This window comes from Desmodus rotundus, chromosome 9 (genome assembly GCF_022682495.2).
Source record: "Desmodus rotundus isolate HL8 chromosome 9, HLdesRot8A.1, whole genome shotgun sequence".
Lineage (NCBI taxonomy): Eukaryota > Metazoa > Chordata > Mammalia > Chiroptera > Phyllostomidae > Desmodus > Desmodus rotundus.
The window spans coordinates 100,897,919-100,917,391 of record NC_071395.1 but is presented as its reverse complement, the minus strand read 5'-3'; the positions used below and the strand labels follow the sequence as shown (position 1 = coordinate 100,917,391).

The window sequence follows — 19,473 nt, the reverse complement described above, 5'->3', positions numbered from 1 at the left end:
GCACAGCTTTTTCTCATTTGGAAATCACAGGCTGGCATTTGGGATGCTGAGAGGGGGAGGGGGGGCCAGAGGGAGAGAGGGGAGCCTGCCAGGAGTTGGGGGAGGAGAAGGGGAAGGCCTGAACGGGCAGGAGCCCTAATGGCTTCCAGAAGTGAGTGTGCGTGTGTGACTGCGTCACTGTGTGTGTCTGAGCGTGTGTGTCTGGAGGGGAGGGGTACCTGGAATTTCTGGAGCTTTCCTTGCCCCTGTCCCAGTGCCCCAAGTTTGCCTGTTTCTCTTACCTAGGGAGAAACCTCCATTTTGGTCCTCAGAGGAAATAGGAGAGGGTGTGCTTTCTGTCTCCTCCCCAATGCCTTCTACCAATTTGTGAACCCAGGGTTCCCCAAAGGGGGTTCTGAGGAGAAGGGCTGGGGGCTGGGGAATTGAATAGGACTGGGGCGGCCAGAGCACCCCCTGGCACTCTTTTTGTCCCAGGCCCACCGTCTGGGAGGCATACTCACTCTACTCCACAGCACTTTGGGGGGACTCCCCATCACCCACAGTGCCGGTTGGAGTCATTCCAGGGATCACCCCCACCACACACCCCTCACCCCTTGCCTGCTCCCGCCCCAGCTCTCACCCCACCCTGCCTGCCTCAGCCCGGATGGCGACAGACACAAATGCTCACACGCGCAGACATACACACACACACAGCCACAGACATTTGAATCAGATTTCTGGCCTATTTCCTCTCCAAAGATTCCAGCAGGCCGGCTCTCTTGTGTCTCTGTCTCACGTCTCTGTCTCTGGGTGGGGCTGGCTGCCTTTCTTCAGGCTTCAGTTTTCAGTTCAGCTGGAAACCTCTCTCCCCACACACCCACACGCTGGAGCTGGTGGCAGGAGAGGGACCACTGGGAAACAGGCGTGTGGGAGTGGGGGCTCGGCTAGGGAATCCCCCTTTCTGCCTTTCCAGCAGGAGCCTCAGTGCTGAGCCCTTATAGCCCACCCCAACCCCGGGAAATGCTGGATCCCATAGACACCAGCCTCTCCACAGAGTGAGAACAACACCCCACTTCCTACCAACTACTAGGAGGCCAGGATTCCTGGGTCCAGGCCCGTTTCTTCCTCAGTGCTCCCCGATTTCAGTTTGCACATTCCTAGTGGGGAACAGGGCAGCTGGAGGGCCTGTTTCTCTTCTCAGTCTTGCCCTGTTTAGTGCCCCCGTGCCTCTGGAGGAGCCCCAGCCCTCCTCCCTCCTCTCCCACCTCCCTCTCCCCTCCAGCTGCCAGGGTAGGCAAGGGCTCTAGATAAAGACCCACAGAGAGGACACAGTTGTACAGATAACATGCTCTAGTTCTCCTGGAGGGGGAAGAGGAGGAGGAATGGAAGCGGGGTCCCTTGCCCTGCCATTTCCTTTTTCTCTGCTTTTGATGGTGGGTTGTGTGGAAAAGAAAGATCCTCCCTCTCCTACCCACCTCCCCCTTTGGGATCCACTCCAGCCCGGACAGTCACCATAGCAACAGTAGACATGTGACTGCACAGGTCTCTCATAGTCACTATGGCAACCAGTGTCCCCCGTTCCCTTGGTTGCCATGGAGATTTGTCACATGGTTCCCCCCAACCTGATAACCTGTGGGTCTCCCCGCTTCTCCTTCCCTGCTTGAGGACTAGACAGCAGCTTGAGTAAGGGGAGTTCATGTGTGAGGGGTCCTTTTAATTACCATGGCAACAAATCCACACCACCTGGTGACACATCCTCCTGTCGTTATGGCAACAGAGGAACATCACACAGTGACATTCAGCTATGCTCCCAAGGAAACAAGTCCTAACCTGAGAAGGGTGAAAGACCCCCCACCCCATTAATTATTTCTCAATCCAGATTGTCCCCAATTTTTCTGTGCCTTGGTGTCTTCAATGTCCATTTATGTTTACCTGTGGGGAAAGGAGAGAGGTAGAGAGAGGGCAGATGGAGCTGGGAGTAAGCTGAATTGCCAAAGGGGCCCTTGAGAAGGGGCTTCTGTGGTTAAGAGGTGGAGGTGGGATTATCTGGAGGTAGGCTCTGGCTATAAGAGGCCCCAGTGTGAGCATGTGCGGACAGGAGGGACAGCTCCCCGATGGTGTCACTCCTGCACCTCCTCCCTCTTACTCCTGCCTTGGTTATCAATATTAAGGTGAGTAAGGCAGGAAAACATACATGGGGAGATACATCTGGCTTCTAGGCAGGGAGATTGATTGATTAATTGGTGGACTAATTAATTAATTAATTAATTCTTCCCATGTAATAGTCATCTGCTATGTGCCAGGCACTACTCTCAGCTTTGTAGGGGATGTGAGGTGTAGGAGGGAGTTTCCTCCTTGCCTTGGCCAAGGAGATGAGATGGGTGCGCAGAACGACAGGGAGGAATTGCTGCCATTGCAGGGGTTCGAACAGGTGTCCCAGGAGCCCCTCTTCCCAGGAGAACTATCCACCCTCCCCTATCTAGAGATAGCTGCTCACATTGGGTCCCTTCCCTTCGGAGGAGAGGAGGGGCTAGCTTGGGGAAAGCAGGCCAGTTCTTGAGAGTGGTCGTGTCCTGCCTTTTCCAGATGATGGCCCCAGGGGAGCTCCCTCCCTGTCCCCCTTTTTCCAGCATGACCCCTGGCTGACCCCCACTCTGGGGAGAGATCCACTGGGCTCCAGCTCCACTCAGAAAAACAGCTCCATGGAAACAGAGCACTCTTTATTTCCCACTCCCATCTGCTTACCCCCAAAACCTAGAACTTTTTTTTTTAACTTTTATTTTTGTGAGGAGGTGGAGGTTAGGGAAATTGCCTTGGGGTGTTGGGTACCCGATGGCGTGAAGTGAGGTGAGTCTGAGGGAAAAGGGCCTGGGTGACAGAGGAGGAGTAGGAGGGCTGTGGACGGATTAAGAGAGTCATGGGCTCCTGGGGTGGGGGTACAGTCTGAGGTTCGGGACAGAGATGGGGTGTGGCTGCAGAGCTGGGAAGAAAGGCAGGCGCTGGGTCCTTGGTCAAAGGCTTCTCACTGCAGAAGTGGAGTGACAACAGGAAGCTCCCCTCTCCTCTGGGCCCTCTCCACCCCACTGTGTCTGGTGTGGCGGGTCACCTGTGAGCTGCCATGACCCCCCGCCTCCCTCCATCCCATCCCTGAGGTCTTCTTTCCCCAGGCCCCAGTCTCTGCTGCTTGGTCACTGAGCTCTGAGTCTGGTGCCCAGAACCTTCTAAGGTCCAGAGGCCATTTTGCACATTCTCCTGTTGATGGGCTGGAAGTGAGCCCCTTAAGAAAGTCTGCTGTGTGAAAAGGCTCAGCCCCCTCCCTGCGGATTGCTGCAGAACAGAGTCTGTTTTAGTTGGTCTGGGCTGGGGCTTTACGGGAAGCCACCAGAAGGTGTGAGGGTGGCCTGGTCTGTGCGTGCGGGGTACTGTCCACCCTGCCCAGGCTGGGGGCTTGTGTGGAACTACAGGGCATGGTGTGGAGTGGATTTTCATTGTTTAAATATGTGACTGTGTCTTGAGGCCATCTGAGGTCTTTGAGAGGTGAGGGGGCTGGTGGTGGAAGAGGCAGCCGTGGGCTCTGGTGCTGTGGTGGAGCTATGGACCCTCGTGTCTGCTTGTGCCCGTCTGTCTGGTGCCAGTGTGGCCGTGACCGCCCCTGTCCCGCATGCCTGAGCAGCTACAGAAGCGGCTATTCCAGATCAGAGGCTTGGGAATCTGTTTCATTCCGGCTTCTCTTGTGACCTTCAGCACATGACTTTGGCTCTCTGAGCCTCAGTTTCCTTGGGTTCTGGGGAAAAAAACGGTCTACCCCAGATCCCACACGGGGCTGTGGTGAGCACCAAATGTGGTGTGGTGTGAAAGTGCTTGGTAAACTGTAAGGCAGACGTACTCTGACTTCAGTTTTGTGTCGCACGTTCACATACATTATCTCCTTTGCTTCTCACGTCTTCCCGGGGAGGTAGGGAGAATAGGATACATATTCAGCAGCAAACGCTTAGTGTCTGGCATTTCCATAAGTGTGATCGATTTTATTCCCCAAATGGCTTGTGTAAATAGTCAGGGTATTTGTGGCTTTTCTTACTTTGCAGATGAGGAAGCTGGGTCCAGAGGGGTGAGATGACCCAGGTGGGGCAGGGGCAGGGCCTTCCCATTGCACCTATCAGATGGGTTTGGGAGGGCAAGAAGTGGTAGGCACTGCGGGGGGGGGGGGGGGGGGGGGCGCGGGGGTAAGGGCTCAGCTCCAGCCCCGGCCAGCTGTTTCCTTGACCACCATTCACCTGGTTTGAGCGGATCAGTATGTTGGTCATCCTTCTCAACTGTGTGACTCTGGGCATGTTCCGGCCATGTGAGGACATCGCCTGTGACTCCCAGCGCTGCCGGATCCTGCAAGTAAGTGCGTGTGTGGTGGGGAGAAAGGAGGAGGCTCCTGATCTTAATAACCCTGACCCCTTCTCTGCAAGAGGCCCTGACCCCACAGGTGGGGGTGGGGGTGGGGCATGTTCCCCCACCCCCTTCTCAGTTTCAGCAGCCTCTCATCCCCACATCAGGCCTTTGATGACTTCATCTTTGCCTTCTTCGCCGTGGAGATGGTGGTGAAGATGGTAGCCTTGGGCATCTTCGGGAAAAAGTGTTACCTGGGAGACACTTGGAACCGACTGGACTTTTTCATCGTTATTGCAGGGTGAGAGCCTAGGCTGGGTGTGGGCAAGAAATGGATCAGATCAGTCCCTTCCCCAGGGCCAGAGTCCCAGGCCTGAGCCCTGCCCCCAGCCCACCTACAGCACTGCTTCCTTCTGGCTGGCCAGTAAGGGTCCGAGGCTGTCTTGCCTGCAGCGCTCCAGCCCGTACTTCTCTGAATCCATGGCCTGTCCATCCACTCACTGCCTCTGCAGGGTCCCTGGGTGGAGGAGGGGGAGGAGTCGGAGACTGTGCTGCCCCTCCGCAGCAGGATTCCTCATTGACCTCTTTTGACCCCCACGGCGGCCTCAGACTCAAAGGGCCTCCCTTTGGGCCCCTCCCTGCAGGATGCTGGAGTACTCGCTGGACCTGCAAAACGTGAGCTTCTCCGCTGTCAGGACAGTCCGTGTGCTGCGGCCGCTCAGGGCCATCAACCGGGTGCCCAGTGAGTGACCCCTCAGCCCTCAGCCCTCAGCCCCTGGACGCAGAGTCCCAAGAGGAAATATGGAAATCTCAGACCCCACCCCTACCTCCTGACCACTTACAGGCCTCATCAGGGCCTGCACTCACTCCGAGGCTGGCCCCATTGGCGAAGGGCTCAGCGGGGACCTGGGGTCCCTGGAGCTCAATGGAGCCCCTACCCCTGGCTAGGGCACTGTAAGAATTACCTGGAAAGACCCTCTCTCCTCATTTCAGCCTGATTTGGGGGAAGAGTCTCAGAAATGTCTCAGATGAGACCTTCTTCAGCTAGATGGCCGCCTCCTTCCCTGGAATAGGGGTGGGAAGAGTGAGGTAGACGGGATGGCAGGCCAGGAGTGGGTGCAAGGTGCCATGGCCTTTTCTAGCCAGAACAGCCTCTCATGCAATCTGGTTCTCATTGGGGAGACCACACTGGCCACGCTAAGCATGACTTCTCCAAAGACAAGGCCGCTCCATGCCTCACCCTCCCACCTATATCCCCTTCTTCATTTCCACCCCCTTCCAACCCATTGCAGCAACTGACTGCCGGGACCATTATCTAAATTAAACTGCATTGGTTTCCTGAGCCAATGAAGCTTTGGCAGCTCTAGCTCCCCATACATCCTGCCCCCCACCCTTGCTCAGGCCCCCTTTGCAGCTCCCCAACTTACACAACTGCACCTGGTCTCTGCTGCAGTCCCAGGAGTGGGGTGGGGTGGGGGAGCAGGTTCAGGGGCTCTGTGCCTGATGTAGCAGCAGCCCCCTTTGCTCTCTGTGTGTGTGTGTGTGTGTGTGTGTGTGAGAGAGAGAGAGAGAGAGAGAGAGAGAGAGAGAGAGAGAGAGAGATATGCAGCTGCCTCTGGGTGGGCAGAGCTGCTCAGTGTGTCCTCCAGGTGTGGGGTGTGCTGGTGTTAACAGGAGCTCCAGAGGACGCATGCCTTTGCCTCCTCTCAAGCCCCAGGTGATGGGTGGCAGATTTATAGGCTTCTGTCTAACCACCGGTGTTAATTCCCTTAATGCAAACCCTGAGGAATTGATCTCAGCTGGAGCACTGAGGAGCTGAAGGGGGATGGGGCTGGAGGAGGTGGAGAGGGACTGACCTGAGAGGCCTGGGCTGCAAGGGGCAGGAACAGGGCAGTTGCAGTCACCAAGCCAATTAGCTACCAATTAGCTGCCACTTAGAAGCTTTTTCCCTGGAGGAGGCAGGGGGCGGTGAGCAGCACTTTGGGAGTCAAAACCAGCCATTAGAGGCCTGTGAGTCTGACAAGGGCTTGGTAGCCTGGGGGCTGGCTCAGACCTGTGGACTGGTTGGTCCTAGACCTGGAGTGGTAAGGGAGGGCAGCTTCTCTAACAGGACAAATTGGTGGAGGGTGGCTTTCCCCGGGGTGGTGTTGCTCATTGATGGCCACCTGAGAAGATAGCCTGTGTCCCCACAGGTCCTGGGGTGGGAATCTGGACCACACAGAGAGTAGACAGACTCAGGGCAGGGGCTGAGAGCCATAGTGGAGCATAGGACATCTTGGCCTTACTGGGGGCCCAGATCTCAAATGAGATTCCTGCCTGCTAAGTCCCTCCTGGAGTTCTCTGCCTCAGTTTCCCCAGTGACTGTGGTGGCCATAACTCAGAAAAGCCAGCTGACTGTGTCTGGTGAGAGCAGGAATAGGAGGCGGTGTGCGCGTGAGGTGGGATTTGGGAGCAGAAAGCCCGATAGCCTACATGTAGCTGCTCTGTGATGCTGGACAAGTCACGCCAGTTCTCTGAGCCTCAGTCCTCATCTGTACACTGGGGGTGCCCTCTGTGCCGTGATGACGCCAGGCGGGGTGCAGTGCAGGAGGGTGCTTTGGAAACAGCAATTACTCTGGCTCGCCCTTGGTGGTCCTGCACGCTGATTCATGTAGGGGAGCCAAGAGAAATTGCTGGTAGGGTCGGTGGCTGCAAAGGGCTGCCTGTGGCATTAGAGGTGTCTGTTGGTCTCCCCTCCAGTGTGAGCTAGGTCGTCTTAGCCTCAGAGGCCCTCTCCAGTGGGCCCCTTCTGGGAGCTCTGCCAGGCCCGTGGCAGCAAGCCTAGCCCGGCCAGCCGGGCGCCCCCAGCGTGGCTTCTGCCCCCCACAGGCATGCGCATCCTTGTCACGCTGCTGCTGGACACGCTGCCCATGCTGGGCAACGTCCTGCTGCTTTGCTTCTTCGTCTTCTTCATCTTCGGCATTGTGGGCGTCCAGCTATGGGCAGGGCTGCTTCGGAACCGGTGCTTCCTGCCCGAGAACTTCAGCCTGTGAGTGTTGCTGGGGGTAACCTGGGAGTGGTCCTGGGGCTGGGAGCGCCCTCAGTCCCTGTTGCTATTGACATATCTGTTCTCATATGAATGACATGTCAGGTTCTCAAACTTACACACTGAAGTCACTTGGGGAGCTGAAGGATTTTTGAGGCCCTGGTCCCACCCCAGCAGATTCTGATTTCATTGGTCTGGGGGTCAGCCTGGGCCTGGGGATCTTTATAAGCTCCTCAGTGAGCCTGATGTTCATCCCCGTTGGACAATCACTACTCTAGGATGTAACCTTCCAACGTCCTGACTCTAGAGTTTCCCACTCAGTCCTCACACTCCCTGTCCACATTCACAAACCCCCGTGCCTGCCAGAAGCTTGCCCCAACTCTGTTCCCTTCCCGCTCCAGCCCTTCCTTCCCGGGCCTTCCCCCAGAGAACCTGCCCCCCACCTCATCCTTGTCCCCTCCACAGCCCCCTGAGCGTGGACCTGGAGCGCTATTACCAGACTGAGAACGAGGATGAGAACCCCTTCATCTGCTCCCAGCCTCGGGAGAATGGCATGCGCTCCTGCAGGAGTGTGCCCACCCTGCGTGGGGAAGGGGGCGGCGGCCCCCCCTGTGGCCTGGACTATGAGTCCTACAACAGCTCCAGCAACACCACCTGCGTCAACTGGAACCAGTACTACACCAATTGCTCCGCGGGGGAGCACAACCCCTTCAAGGGTGCCATCAACTTCGACAACATCGGCTATGCCTGGATTGCCATCTTCCAGGTGGGGCAGCCTGGGTGCCGGGAGATTCCCCAGGACAGGCTGGAGTGGTTGTTCTCAGGGTGGGGTGGGCTCAGGACCCCTGGAGGAGATTGCAGGTGACTTTAGGGGGCCCAGAGTCAGCCTGCCCCTCTGCCACCTCCCCAGGTTATCACGCTGGAGGGCTGGGTCGACATCATGTACTTTGTGATGGATGCTCATTCCTTCTACAACTTCATCTACTTCATCCTCCTCATCATCGTGAGTGATTCCTCAGGCCCTCGAGGGGATGGGGGATCCCGGGGAAATGGGTCCGGGAAGTCCAGAGAGGGGAAAGCTTGCCCAATGTGAAGTTCTAGCTCTCAGGACGAGTCCCATTAAGACATACACAGAGAGAACAACTGTCAAGGGCAGTCAGGAGGAAATACAAGGTCAAGGCCCAGCTCTGTCACTTACCACCACTTACAACCTTGGGCAAGTCATTCCCGTGAGGCCCCCAGCTCCACCCTGGACCTCTGTTTCTTCATCAGTAAAATGGGTGCTTCTCACCCCAGGGTAATACCACCTCTAGAAGTGACAAAATGTAGTCTTGTTTTTTACCAGGACTAGGAAAGCACTATTGGCACTTTGCTGGGGAGCAGGCGGGAGATGGGAAACACCCTGAAACACCCCGCAAGGCGTCGTTCCACCCCAGGCTCCCATCATTCGGTGTTGGGAAACACTGCGTGATCTCTTGTTCCTGTCAGCTCAGAAGTTCCAAGACTTAATGAGGGCAGGAGGCAGAGGCAGAAGTAGCAATATTTAATAGTTTAAATCACTACCATTCGTAGTTTAACAATTTAATTGCTACTACTTATAGCTAATATGTATTGAGCACCTACTACGCGCCAGCCCCTGCTCCCAGTGGGTTTTTTCTGGGTTTTTTCTGTGCTGGACGTTTACTCCTCACCATGATCTTGTTATCCTCTCCTCTTTACAGACCAGGAGACCAGCGCTTCCTCATTTTTCCTGTGGTGGGCGGTGGTTCATCTTGCTGGGTGGGGCATTGCTCCTGGTGTGTGCAGTAACAGCTGTTGCCTGCTGCATCTTCATAGCCCCTGGGGGTGGCATGCAGGGCTTGGGGCCCCAGCTCCTAAACGAGAACTCCACCTCGGGACTTCAGAGGGCTTGGTCACCAGGCTTAACTAAGCCTCCGAGCTGAGAACTCAACCCCAGGCTATTGGCTCCAAGCCCAGCCCTTTGTCCACGTCATTAAGAGGCCAGACAGACAGACAGATTTGGAGAGAAAGAGATTAAGATCTACTCAGGATTTAGGACAAGCTCCAGAGAGAGGGGGAGACAGAATGAGGCAGCTCTCTGGGTGAGAGAGAGATAGCAGGTCGGCCCTGAGAAAGAACAAGTCCTGCCAGCCACCCTGTCCTGCTCCTGAGCGTATCCTGGTGGAAGAGTGGCCAGGCTGGGGGCCTGTTCCCACCCCCACCAGCACCTGAGGTGGCAAAGCCAGTGTTTCTAGGAAGCCTGTTTTTTTCACTATGTTGCTGGGCTTGGGGGAGAGGGAAGGAAGCAGACAGGGAGGTAAGGGGCCTGGTTTCCACCTTCCCACACACCCCCTGAAAAATCTTTCCAAACAGCTCTCTGGAATCACACTAGCGAAGCTAATTATCATAATTACTAGGACACAATCTAGAAAAAATTGCTTTGTCACCATAAATATTCATTTCCTTCATTCCGGATTATTGTCCAAGCAACAGCTATCCCAGAGTCCTGAGGAACCTGAGGCACGGAGATGGGGATGGGGAGGTGTGGGCAAGTCGGAGTGGCCGGTGGCTGGCCTGCAGGGCTCAGCGTTCAGCCCATCAGCTGGTTAGGGAGGGGAGAGGCATCGGGAAAAGGGATACAGACGAGGGTACTGAGGCTCCACAGTGAAAGGTTTCTCACTCAAGGTCACACAGTTAGAACTGGGACTGGAAGGAGGAGGCTGGTGAACAAGGCTTTTCGCCAGCATCTCAAAGGGCTCAATCCAAGGTGAAAACCTCTTGTCCCCAAGACTGCATTCATTTCCCCAGCCTTCTCTACTGCTACTGGGCATTCAGGGTGTGGGGGTTTAGGAGCAGGGAGTCTGGAGAAACCCAGGCAGGGTAGCACCAGGATCAATATGAATGCCTTGGAACGCTGTCGGGCTTGGTTCGAGTCTTACCTTTGCTGTGCATTAGCTGAATGCACTTGGGCAAGTTCCTCAATCTCTCTGAGCCTAAATGTCTTCACCTGTTAGACGAAGATCACAGAAGTATCACCTCTTGTGATTGTCATGAGAATGAAATAAGATAATGCTTGGACAATTACTGAGCCCAGCCGCTGGCACGAAGGAAGTGCTTGGTGGCTGGCACTGTAGTTCCCTTTTCTTCAGGACGTCTCCTCTTGCTGTCCCCACCCCAACAGGTGGGCTCCTTCTTCATGATCAACCTGTGCCTGGTGGTGATTGCCACACAGTTCTCAGAGACCAAGCAGCGGGAAAGCCAGCTGATGCGGGAGCAGCGCGTACGGTTCCTATCCAACGCCAGCACCCTGGCCAGCTTCTCGGAGCCGGGCAGCTGCTACGAAGAGCTGCTCAAGTACCTGGTATACGTCCTTCGTAAAGCAGCCCGCAGGCTGGCCCAGGTCTCCCGGGCAGTGGGCGTGCGGGCTGGGCTGCTAAGCAGTCCAGCACCCCTTGGGGGCCAGGAGCCCCAGCCTAGCAGCAGCTGTTCACGCTCCCATCGCCGCCCATCTGTCCATCACCTGGTGCACCACCACCACCACCATCACCACCACTACCACCTGGGCAATGGGACGCTGCGGGGCCCCCGGGCCAGCCCAGAGATCCAGGATAGGGATGCCAACGGGTCCCGCCGGCTCATGCTGCCACCACCCTCGACACCTGCCCTCCCCGGGGGCTCTCCCGGGGGCGCAGAGGCTGTGCACAGCTTCTATCACGCTGACTGCCACTTGGAGCCAGTCCGCTGCCAGGCGCCCCCTCCCAGGTCTCCATCTGAGGCATCGGGCAGGACTGTGAGCAGCGGAAAGGTGTACCCCACTGTGCACACCAGCCCTCCAACAGAGATGCTGAAGGAGAAGGCACTTGTGGAGGTGGCCCCCACCTCTGGACCCCCCACCCTCACCAGCCTCAACATCCCACCTGAGCGCTACAGCTCCATGCACAAGCTGCTAGAGACACAGAGTACAGGTGAGAACCTGGGAGGGGGCCTGTTGGTGCCTCTTACCCCAGAAAGGACGGGGGTCTGCAATCAGAAGGACTGGGCTCGGATCCCCATTCTGCCACTCACAGCCTTGGGACCTTCAGTCAGTCCCATGGCTTCTTTGAGCCGTAATTGTCTCACCTGTTAAAATGGGAATTAGAATTCCCACATTGTAATAATAACGATACCCATCATGTAATTAGCACCTGCTCCGTGCTGTGCTCCGTGCTGTTTGCAATAATACCTAACAGTTGCTGACCAGTTGCTATGTGCCTGCCACATGCTTTGCAGGCAAAATCCTCTGGGCTCCTCCAAACAATTGAAGTGATAAGCCTTCTTACTGACCCCATTTTTCTGATGAGAAAAAGGAGGTTTGGAGAGCTTGCATGACTTGTCCAAGGTTGTGCCATTGGCGAGGGTGAACCCAGGACCATCGGGCTCTGAGACCCATGCTCTGTGGAGACCCCCTTGCTGCAAGGCTCAGAGGGGAGATGCTATGTGACTGTGGCCAGCTCCATGCCCCACACGAAGCAGACTCTCGTGAGCGTGAGTTTCCTTCCCTCCCCACGGGGACGCGGGCCCGGCGCAGCAAGCCCTCAGAGGGCTGGTAGTCTGATGAATAGAACACCCACTGTCAGAGGAAATGAGGTGCTCGCTGCCTGTGGGTGTCCCCAGGCAGGCAGGGGTGGCAGGCCCGCTTCTACAGACAGACTCACTGTCGTCACAGCCCAGGGCCTGTATTTCAGGAAGGATTTGGCACGTGGGAGAAGGTGTATTTGTGGGACGTTACGTGGGAACGTGGGCTGGGACAGGAAGGTGCTATCACAGAACACAGTGTGAAGTGTTCTGGTGCCAGCTTTTCCACTACCCCGCCACGTGACTGGAGCCGGTTGCACACACACACACTGGCACGTTTCAGTTCCCCCCTGTGTAAAAGGCAGGGCTGGGAGCGTCATTGTCCGTGGGTTCTTGTGGACGCCCTCCTGTGTGCAGTTGGAAAGGGAAGCAGTGTTGGATGCCAGCGGCCGAGCCCCTCGGCTGGGTGCCTTTTTGTACCTGCTTTTCCTGGGTGCTTCCTGAGGTTCCTTTCAGCTCTTGAATTTTATGACCACAGCTGGATTTAAATGGACGTTGACATCTTAGGATGGGTCACTTTGTGCACACGCATGCGCTGCCTGGTGTGTGTGCATGCATGCCAGAAGCTGTCCAGTGTGTGTGTGCTTGCACAAGTCTGGTGTTCATGTGTGTATGCATACACATGTGTTTGATGTGTGTGCGGGGTGTATGCGCACACAGGAGCGATGCTCTTGTCTGGTGTATATGCATGCCATGTGTACCCGTGCCTGGTACACGTGCATTCTCTGTGTACAGATATGTTTGGTTGTGCATAATGCATGGCACACAAATAATATGTGTAATACATAGTACATGTGTTTATGTACATGAAGTGTCTGCCTTGTGTACATGTATGTGCATCTGGTGTGTGTGTGTGTGAGCACATGTGTGTGTGTCTTAAAGGTTCTTTGAAAAATGCTACTCAGAGCAGCGTCCATGCAGGGTGGGCTTCCCTGGGATGAGAGGTGATCGAGGCTCCTTGCTGCAGGCTCCTGGACATAAAAGCTGCCCAGGACCTCAGAGGATGCCAAAGCCGCTCACCTGACCCCAGGCCGGCAATGGCTGTCAGTAGGGTGCTCTTGGTGTCGGAGGGCAATCTGGTGCTCAGAACTGCCCACGTTCCAGGGCATTCAGCACCCCCGCCCCACTGGGTGCCCAGCACCCCCATCATTTGGAACCACCCTATGTTCCCCCACTTATTTCATCCACGCTCGGAGGGAAGGGCCACCCCAACGAAGAAACCCTGGAGCCTCTAACCTCTGCCCTCCCGTCCCAGGCGCCTGCCAAAGCTCTTGCAAGATCTCCAGCCCTTGCTTGAAGGCAGACAGTGGAGCCTGTGGCCCGGACAGCTGCCCCTACTGTGCCCGGGCTGGGGCAGGGGAGGTGGAGCTCGCCGGCCACGAGATGCCCGACTCAGACAGCGAGGCGGTTTATGAGTTCACACAGGATGCCCAGCACGGCGACCTCCGGGACCCCCACAGTCGACGGCGACGGAGTCTGGGGCTGGATGTGGAGCCCAACTCCGTGCTGGCCTTCTGGAGGCTGGTCTGCGACACCTTCCGGAAGATTGTGGACAGCAAGTACTTTGGTCGGGGGATCATGATCGCCATCCTGGTCAACACGCTCAGCATGGGCATCGAGTACCACGAGCAGGTAGGGCGGTCCCGGGCCGGGGCCCTCTGCCTTCTCCCGTCCTGCCCCCCGGCTTCAGCTTCCTCTCCACGTGGCTGGCCTGCATGGCAGAGAGGACAGGAGGGAGATGCAGCAGCGTGTGAGCACTTTCGGAGGGTGAAAACCAGGGAATGTCATGCAGTCTCTGAGTGTGGAAGCTGTCCAAGGCAGCGGCAGTGCCTGAGCTGGGCGCGTTCCACCGGGAAAGGCTTCCCGCAGGAGCCAGGCTTTGAAGGATGTGAATGAGTGACACGAATCAGATGTGGGCAAGGCCTCTTTGGAGGGACAAGTCACTGGAAGAGATCTGGGTCTTTGGAGACGATATGGGGGGAGGGGAGGTGTTGGGGATCCCTTAGCATTCTCCCGACTCCATAATTAGGGTCACGACTGACTGGAGGTAGAAGGGGTCTGTGCAGGCAGGGGTGAAGAGCGGAGGGCTGGCGGCTGCGCCCGGGCCGAGCCAGGCTCTCCTCTCCTGGCCTGCACGCTGCCAGCCTTGTGTGAGTGGGGGAGCCTTGCTGTGAGTGGGGCGCTGGGTGCGGGAGAGTGCCTAGCATGCGAGGGGACTTGAAGCCACTGCGTTTGAGGAATTGCTCTAAGAACCGGGATGTTTAGTGGGAAGAAGAGGAGGCTCAGTGGGGGCTGGCGCGCTGTCTTCAAATATTTGAAGGGCTCTCATGTGGAAGAGGGAGCAGGCTTATTTTGTGGGGTGATAGTGGCCAGCACTGGGACCTGGGCTCAGGAGGGGAGGCTGCCCTCACCCTCAGAGCTGTGCAAAGACAGAAAGGGTGGCCTGGGGGACCCACTGACCTCCACCCCTCACACTGACTGGGGGCGGGGGCAGGCGCCATGGGGCCCCACAACCAAGTTTGACCGCCTCCTCCATTTTGTTCCTTCCCCCCCGGGGGGCCTTCCAGGTCACCCCCTTGACTGATTCTTGGAAAGGGAGGGGGACAGCAGGCAGGTGCTGCCATCTGTCCATAGGCCCTTCTGTACTCTTCTCTCTTAGGTGTTCTCACCTTCCGGGGGCTCAGGGAGGGAACTGGGTCATGGGAGCCTGACCTTTCCTCGTGCAGCACCAAGGCTGTGTGCTTGCCCAGCTCCCCTGATTGTGGGTAGAGGCATGGAAGGGCCAGAGGAGTGGACGGGGCACCTCCATGGTGGAAAGGGGTAGGGCCACTATGAGGCAGGGTCTGAGACTGGTTTGCTGGTGCCTGAGGGGAAGGAGGAAGTGGGGGCCTGGGTTGAGGCTTGGGAGCGTAGGTCTAAGCTGGGGCTGGGTAGATACGAGATGTTCATTTCTCAGGGGATCAGAAGCTGTCTCCCTCCCCCCACTGCCCTCTGCCCACAGTGCTGTGAGCACTCAGCTCTTACCCCAGTTACCCTGTCCAGCCAGGTGTGCCCCACCCCCTACCCCTCCCCATCACCATTACACCACACTGGCACCCCTTTCTCTTGCCTCACCACTGCCACCCCCCCCCACCCACCAGCCGTTTCTGCCGGATTCCCTCCCTATGGAGGTGAGAGGCAGGAAGGTGGGCAGGAAGGATGCCAGCTGCAGTGCCAGCAGGTGGGGAGTGTGGTGCTGTGATGGGCGTGTTGCGTCTGGGCGCCTGGGGCGTGGGGGTGTAGGCACTCGCCCGCTCAGCCAGCCTCCCAGGGAGAGGTGCTTTGCTATTCCAGGCAGGTGGGGGCAGTGTTTTCTGCTGCCGGAGCCCAGAGGGTGGCAACCCCTAACCTTCTTTTACCCTGGCTCCCCAAGACTGAACCTCAACCTCCTCTTCCTCACACCAGATCTAGCTATGGTCAGTGCCCGTCCCCCAGGGGTCACCCACTCAGTGTCATTTATGGGGGCCAGTATGCCCATCAATTTCTACCCAGCCGGGTGCTCTTGGTGGAGGCTTTGCACTAGAAAGAAGCTGAGTCACAGAAACCGAGGGCAGATGAAGCCACAGCAAGAGGGCTTTCAGCTAGACGTCAAGAAGGACATCCTCTAGGTGAGAAAGTAGAAGTGATCAGTCAAGGGTACCTCAACATCTCCTTGGCCAACTTCCTGAGGAAAGCAGGGGATGGCCCCCCAAGCCCTCAGTGGCAGGGAGTCCCCACTCGGTGGTGGCACAGCGTCTGCTCCAGGGAGGAGTTTGTTCCACTACCTGGTTGCTGAGAGCCCCACAGGGTTGAGTGGGAGTCCCCGGCAGGCCAGGCAGATGACTGACTGCTGCCCAGCAGGCCCAGGGGCCGCGGGGGTGGTGAGAAGTCCCAGAAGCAGCCATGGTCCTGCGCTTGCAGGCACTGCGGTGTGAACGTCCCGCCATCTGGGCCCGGGAGCCTGAGCAGGCTGCTGGGAGGGGCGGAGGGGGCAAGTAGGGGAGTGAGGAGACACGGGGGCTGAGAGACAGACACAGAGGGGGAGATGGAGACATGGAGAGAGACAGAGATTTAGATGGAAAACACAGCAGAGGAGAGAGGGAAAGGGGGAGACAGAGACAGGGGCACAGAGGGCAAGCTGGAGCCCCAGGGGGGAAAGGCAAATATAACGCCAGGAAGACAGAGACAAGAGGGACAGAGATATAAGGGGGTGATAGACACTCAGGGGGAGGAGACAGAAACAGAGGGAGGCACGGAGACTTGTGACAGAGATAGAGAGGGAGCAGAAGACAGAGACCAAGGCCCAGAGACCGACGACAGACTAGGGCAGACAGGGCAGGCACAGGGAGGCAGGCTCAGATGGAGCCCGCAGACTACAGGAGGGTGGTGGAGCCCGTTGAGGGAGACGGCTGAGAGGGACAGCAGGGAGAGCGGCAGCAGATGCTGATAGAGGCTCGTGGTTTCCCTGCAGAGCCCTTAACAAGGCAATTGTGTCCATTGATCCTCCTATTGATCAGGCTGGGGGGGCACTGGAGAAGCTGTTACTGGGGTGTCCCTGGGGGAGGAGCCAGCTCTCTTCCCTCCCAGGTGCTCCTACCCTCCCACACCTGTCCTCTCCACTGTCACCCACCTTACCCATCATTCAGTTTTCCTGCTGGGGGTGGTGATGCCCCTCCTGCCCCTCTCTACCAACATCTTGGCCAAGGAAACAGCCACGTCATACCCATCCCCGCCAAGGGAGGCCCCTTGCTGTCCACACTGTTCTCCTTTTCCAACCACTGGACCCACCAGCTGATGGAGAACTGGCAGGACTGGTTTGTCCAGAGGGGACTGGTGAGGATGATAAGGACTTAGGACCCTGAGGAGGGAGCAAGAATGTGATCTGATGGCAGGTGAGCATATGTGTGCCCCATCCACTAGGGGGCAGTATGTGGAGCAGGGAACTTCTGTGAATTTTCCATCCATCCATCCATCCATCCATCCATCCACCCACCCATCCATCCATCCATCCATCGCACACGCATTTCCTGTATGTCAGGGTTGGACCTAAGCAGTGGCATACTGATAAATGGTTAACAACCAGCCCTTAAGAAAGAAAAAGAAAAAGAAATCCTGATTTGTGGTGTTTATAGCATTTGCCAATTACCATGGTGTAAATGCTCCCACCTAGGCTAGTTTTAAGCTACCACTGTGATGTCACTGAGTGTGGATCTGGGAAGAGGTGTGCACAACTAGTTCCCTTGAGCCGGTGCAAGACAGCTCCAGCACACTACTGGGCCTGAGGCACTTCCTCCTTCCTCTCAAAGACGTCACCAACAAGTAAATAGTCACATTTGCTTGATTAGTATGAGCTTGGAGAGGGATGCACAGAGGTGCCACCCATGACTCAGGCTGGGGAAAGGATTCAGGGAGGGCTCCGGGTAGGACATGACCTTGGAGCTGAGTTTGAAGGAAGAGTGAGACATAGTGGTGAAGTGGGGTGGGGGGGGGGAGGGCACAGTGTTGGGGAGGGCCAGGGGCACCAGGCACCAAAATGGAGAGTTCAAGGCACTGGGTAGGGGCCGGAATGGGCAAATGATAAGAGATGAGTTTGGACAAAACTCAGGGCCAGGTCCTGAGAGGCATAGATGGAGTTTGGATTTTATCCTGAAGGTGATGGGTTTCCGACAAAGGGTTTAAGCAGGTCAATGTTCGTGAAGGTTTGTGTTTGTGGAAGTCACTTGGGGAATAGAAGGGAGGGAGGGAGGACAGGAGGCAGGAGGCCAATGAGAGGGCTGCTGCAGTGGTCTGGGCAGTTCATCCGTCTCTGTCCCTGGGGATGGAGAGGAGAGGGCTGGGAGACTGGCAGGTGGCTGAAGCAGCACCAGTTGGGTACTTGGGGAGAGGAGGCAACATGCATGGCACACAGATTTCTGCTTGGAGTGTGTGCACTGGGGATTAAGCAGACTTGGGCTGGAGGACGATGCGTACAAGATGCTCACAGGACACCCCGGTACCTATCCAGGAGGTGGCTGGAGCTCAGAAGAGAGGTGTCTCCCAGAACCTGTCTCTGCCGGGGTCTACACTGGGGCAAGGCTGCTCCAGGAGGCTGGGGGGTGCCAAGGAGGTCTTGGGGACACAAGAGCTTCCTAAGCATCCCCTTCCTGGCTCTGGATTGCTGAGGGCAGGGGCTAACCTCATGTTGTGGAAGACAGACAAGCTCACGCAGGAGAAGGGGAAGGGCGTGTGGCTCAGTAGTCTCCTGGCCGCAGAGGAGAGAGAGGGAGGGTCCAGAGGTGGTGGCCTTTCAGGACAGGAGAGGACAGGGCTGGTGATGACTCTGCTCGTTGCTCCGACTCTGGGCCCGTCCTGTCACCCTGGATACGTGTCCAGAGAGGGTTTCTATTTATAATTGAGTGAGGTCGGCTGTTTAAGGCGAAGGAAGCTGGGGGTGGAGGTGGGGGCGAGTCCAGATGTGGTAGGTCTTAACTTCTGAGAGGATTCACAGACTCCTTTTGGGTTCTGCTGAAAGCTGGGGTCCCTCTCCCTAGAAAACACATACATGCAGAGACACCCCAATGGTGGCCTTAGAGAACGAGGGTTTTTATGGACACCTTCCACTCCAAACCTACTCCTTGGGCCTCCCAGGAGACCTTTGCCTCCAGACAGAGGAGCCCTGGCTGAGGAGGTGGGGCTGAGTTCCAAGTAGGACTTGGGGGGCTGATCAGCTGCCCAGGCCCCAGGCTTTCAAAGGATCTCCATAGGTGGGAAGGTGAAGGGTGCTGTTTGGAGTGGCTGACTAAAGGGGTGCTCACTTTCCTTCAGGCATCCTCTGGCACTAGGCTCCCCCAATTTAGCAAACATGGGAGCACCTCCTATGCACAGCACCCTAGAGTAGAATAACAAATGGCAGAGGTGAGGGAAGAACCAGAAGTACCCCAAAACTTAGGTTCTGGTGGAAAAGTCATTTTGCTTCAGGGACGATTATGCCAAATGCTGTAAGGGAGGCTTCTGGGGACAGAGAGTGGTGCTGGCCCCCAGGTGGGGGGTTGGAAGGGCTTCATGAAGGAAGTGGCTGTTGAGATGGGCCTTGAAAGATAAGTGGGATTGGCAGCAGCTAGGGCTAGGAGCCTAGAGATCCAGGTGGAAGGGTTAGAGCAATTCCGGAAGCCCAGCCTGGAAATGCACAGGGTGTCATAGGATGCTTTGAAAGGATAGTCATGCTGCCTCCCACCCCCACCCTGAGGTGTCTGAGCAGAGTTGAAGGAAGCCTGAGATTCCATTAGGTGCAGGCTGGGTTGGGGGAGGGACCAGAGGCTATTTCTGTCGTTCAGATCAGAGACAATGAGGGCCCCAAGTCTGGAGGTGGCAGGGAGAGGGAGGGGTGGGGGAACTGCCGTCCCACTGGCAGGGTCTGCAGCTGGCACCTGCTGCTGGAGTGATGGAGGGCAGGCCAGAATCCTAGATAACTCCCAGGTTCC

At 56.9% G+C, this 19,473-nt stretch overlaps 1 protein-coding gene across 9 annotated transcripts in view; it reads left to right on the top strand.

Moving 5' to 3' along the window:
• Positions 1-19,473, top strand: part of CACNA1G (calcium voltage-gated channel subunit alpha1 G) — a 61,918-nt gene that overhangs the window by 3,486 nt on the left and 38,959 nt on the right. For all 9 annotated transcript variants that reach the window (XM_053911609.2, XM_053911607.2, XM_053911605.2 and 6 more), the window contains exons 2-9: positions 4,254-4,365; positions 4,524-4,657; positions 5,001-5,098; positions 7,225-7,384; positions 7,847-8,147; positions 8,292-8,384; positions 10,563-11,346; positions 13,251-13,627. In XM_053911609.2, the coding sequence (XP_053767584.1) occupies positions 4,254-4,365; positions 4,524-4,657; positions 5,001-5,098; positions 7,225-7,384; positions 7,847-8,147; positions 8,292-8,384; positions 10,563-11,346; positions 13,251-13,627 (2,059 nt within the window). The remainder of the gene's footprint in view (positions 1-4,253; positions 4,366-4,523; positions 4,658-5,000; positions 5,099-7,224; positions 7,385-7,846; positions 8,148-8,291; positions 8,385-10,562; positions 11,347-13,250; positions 13,628-19,473) is intronic.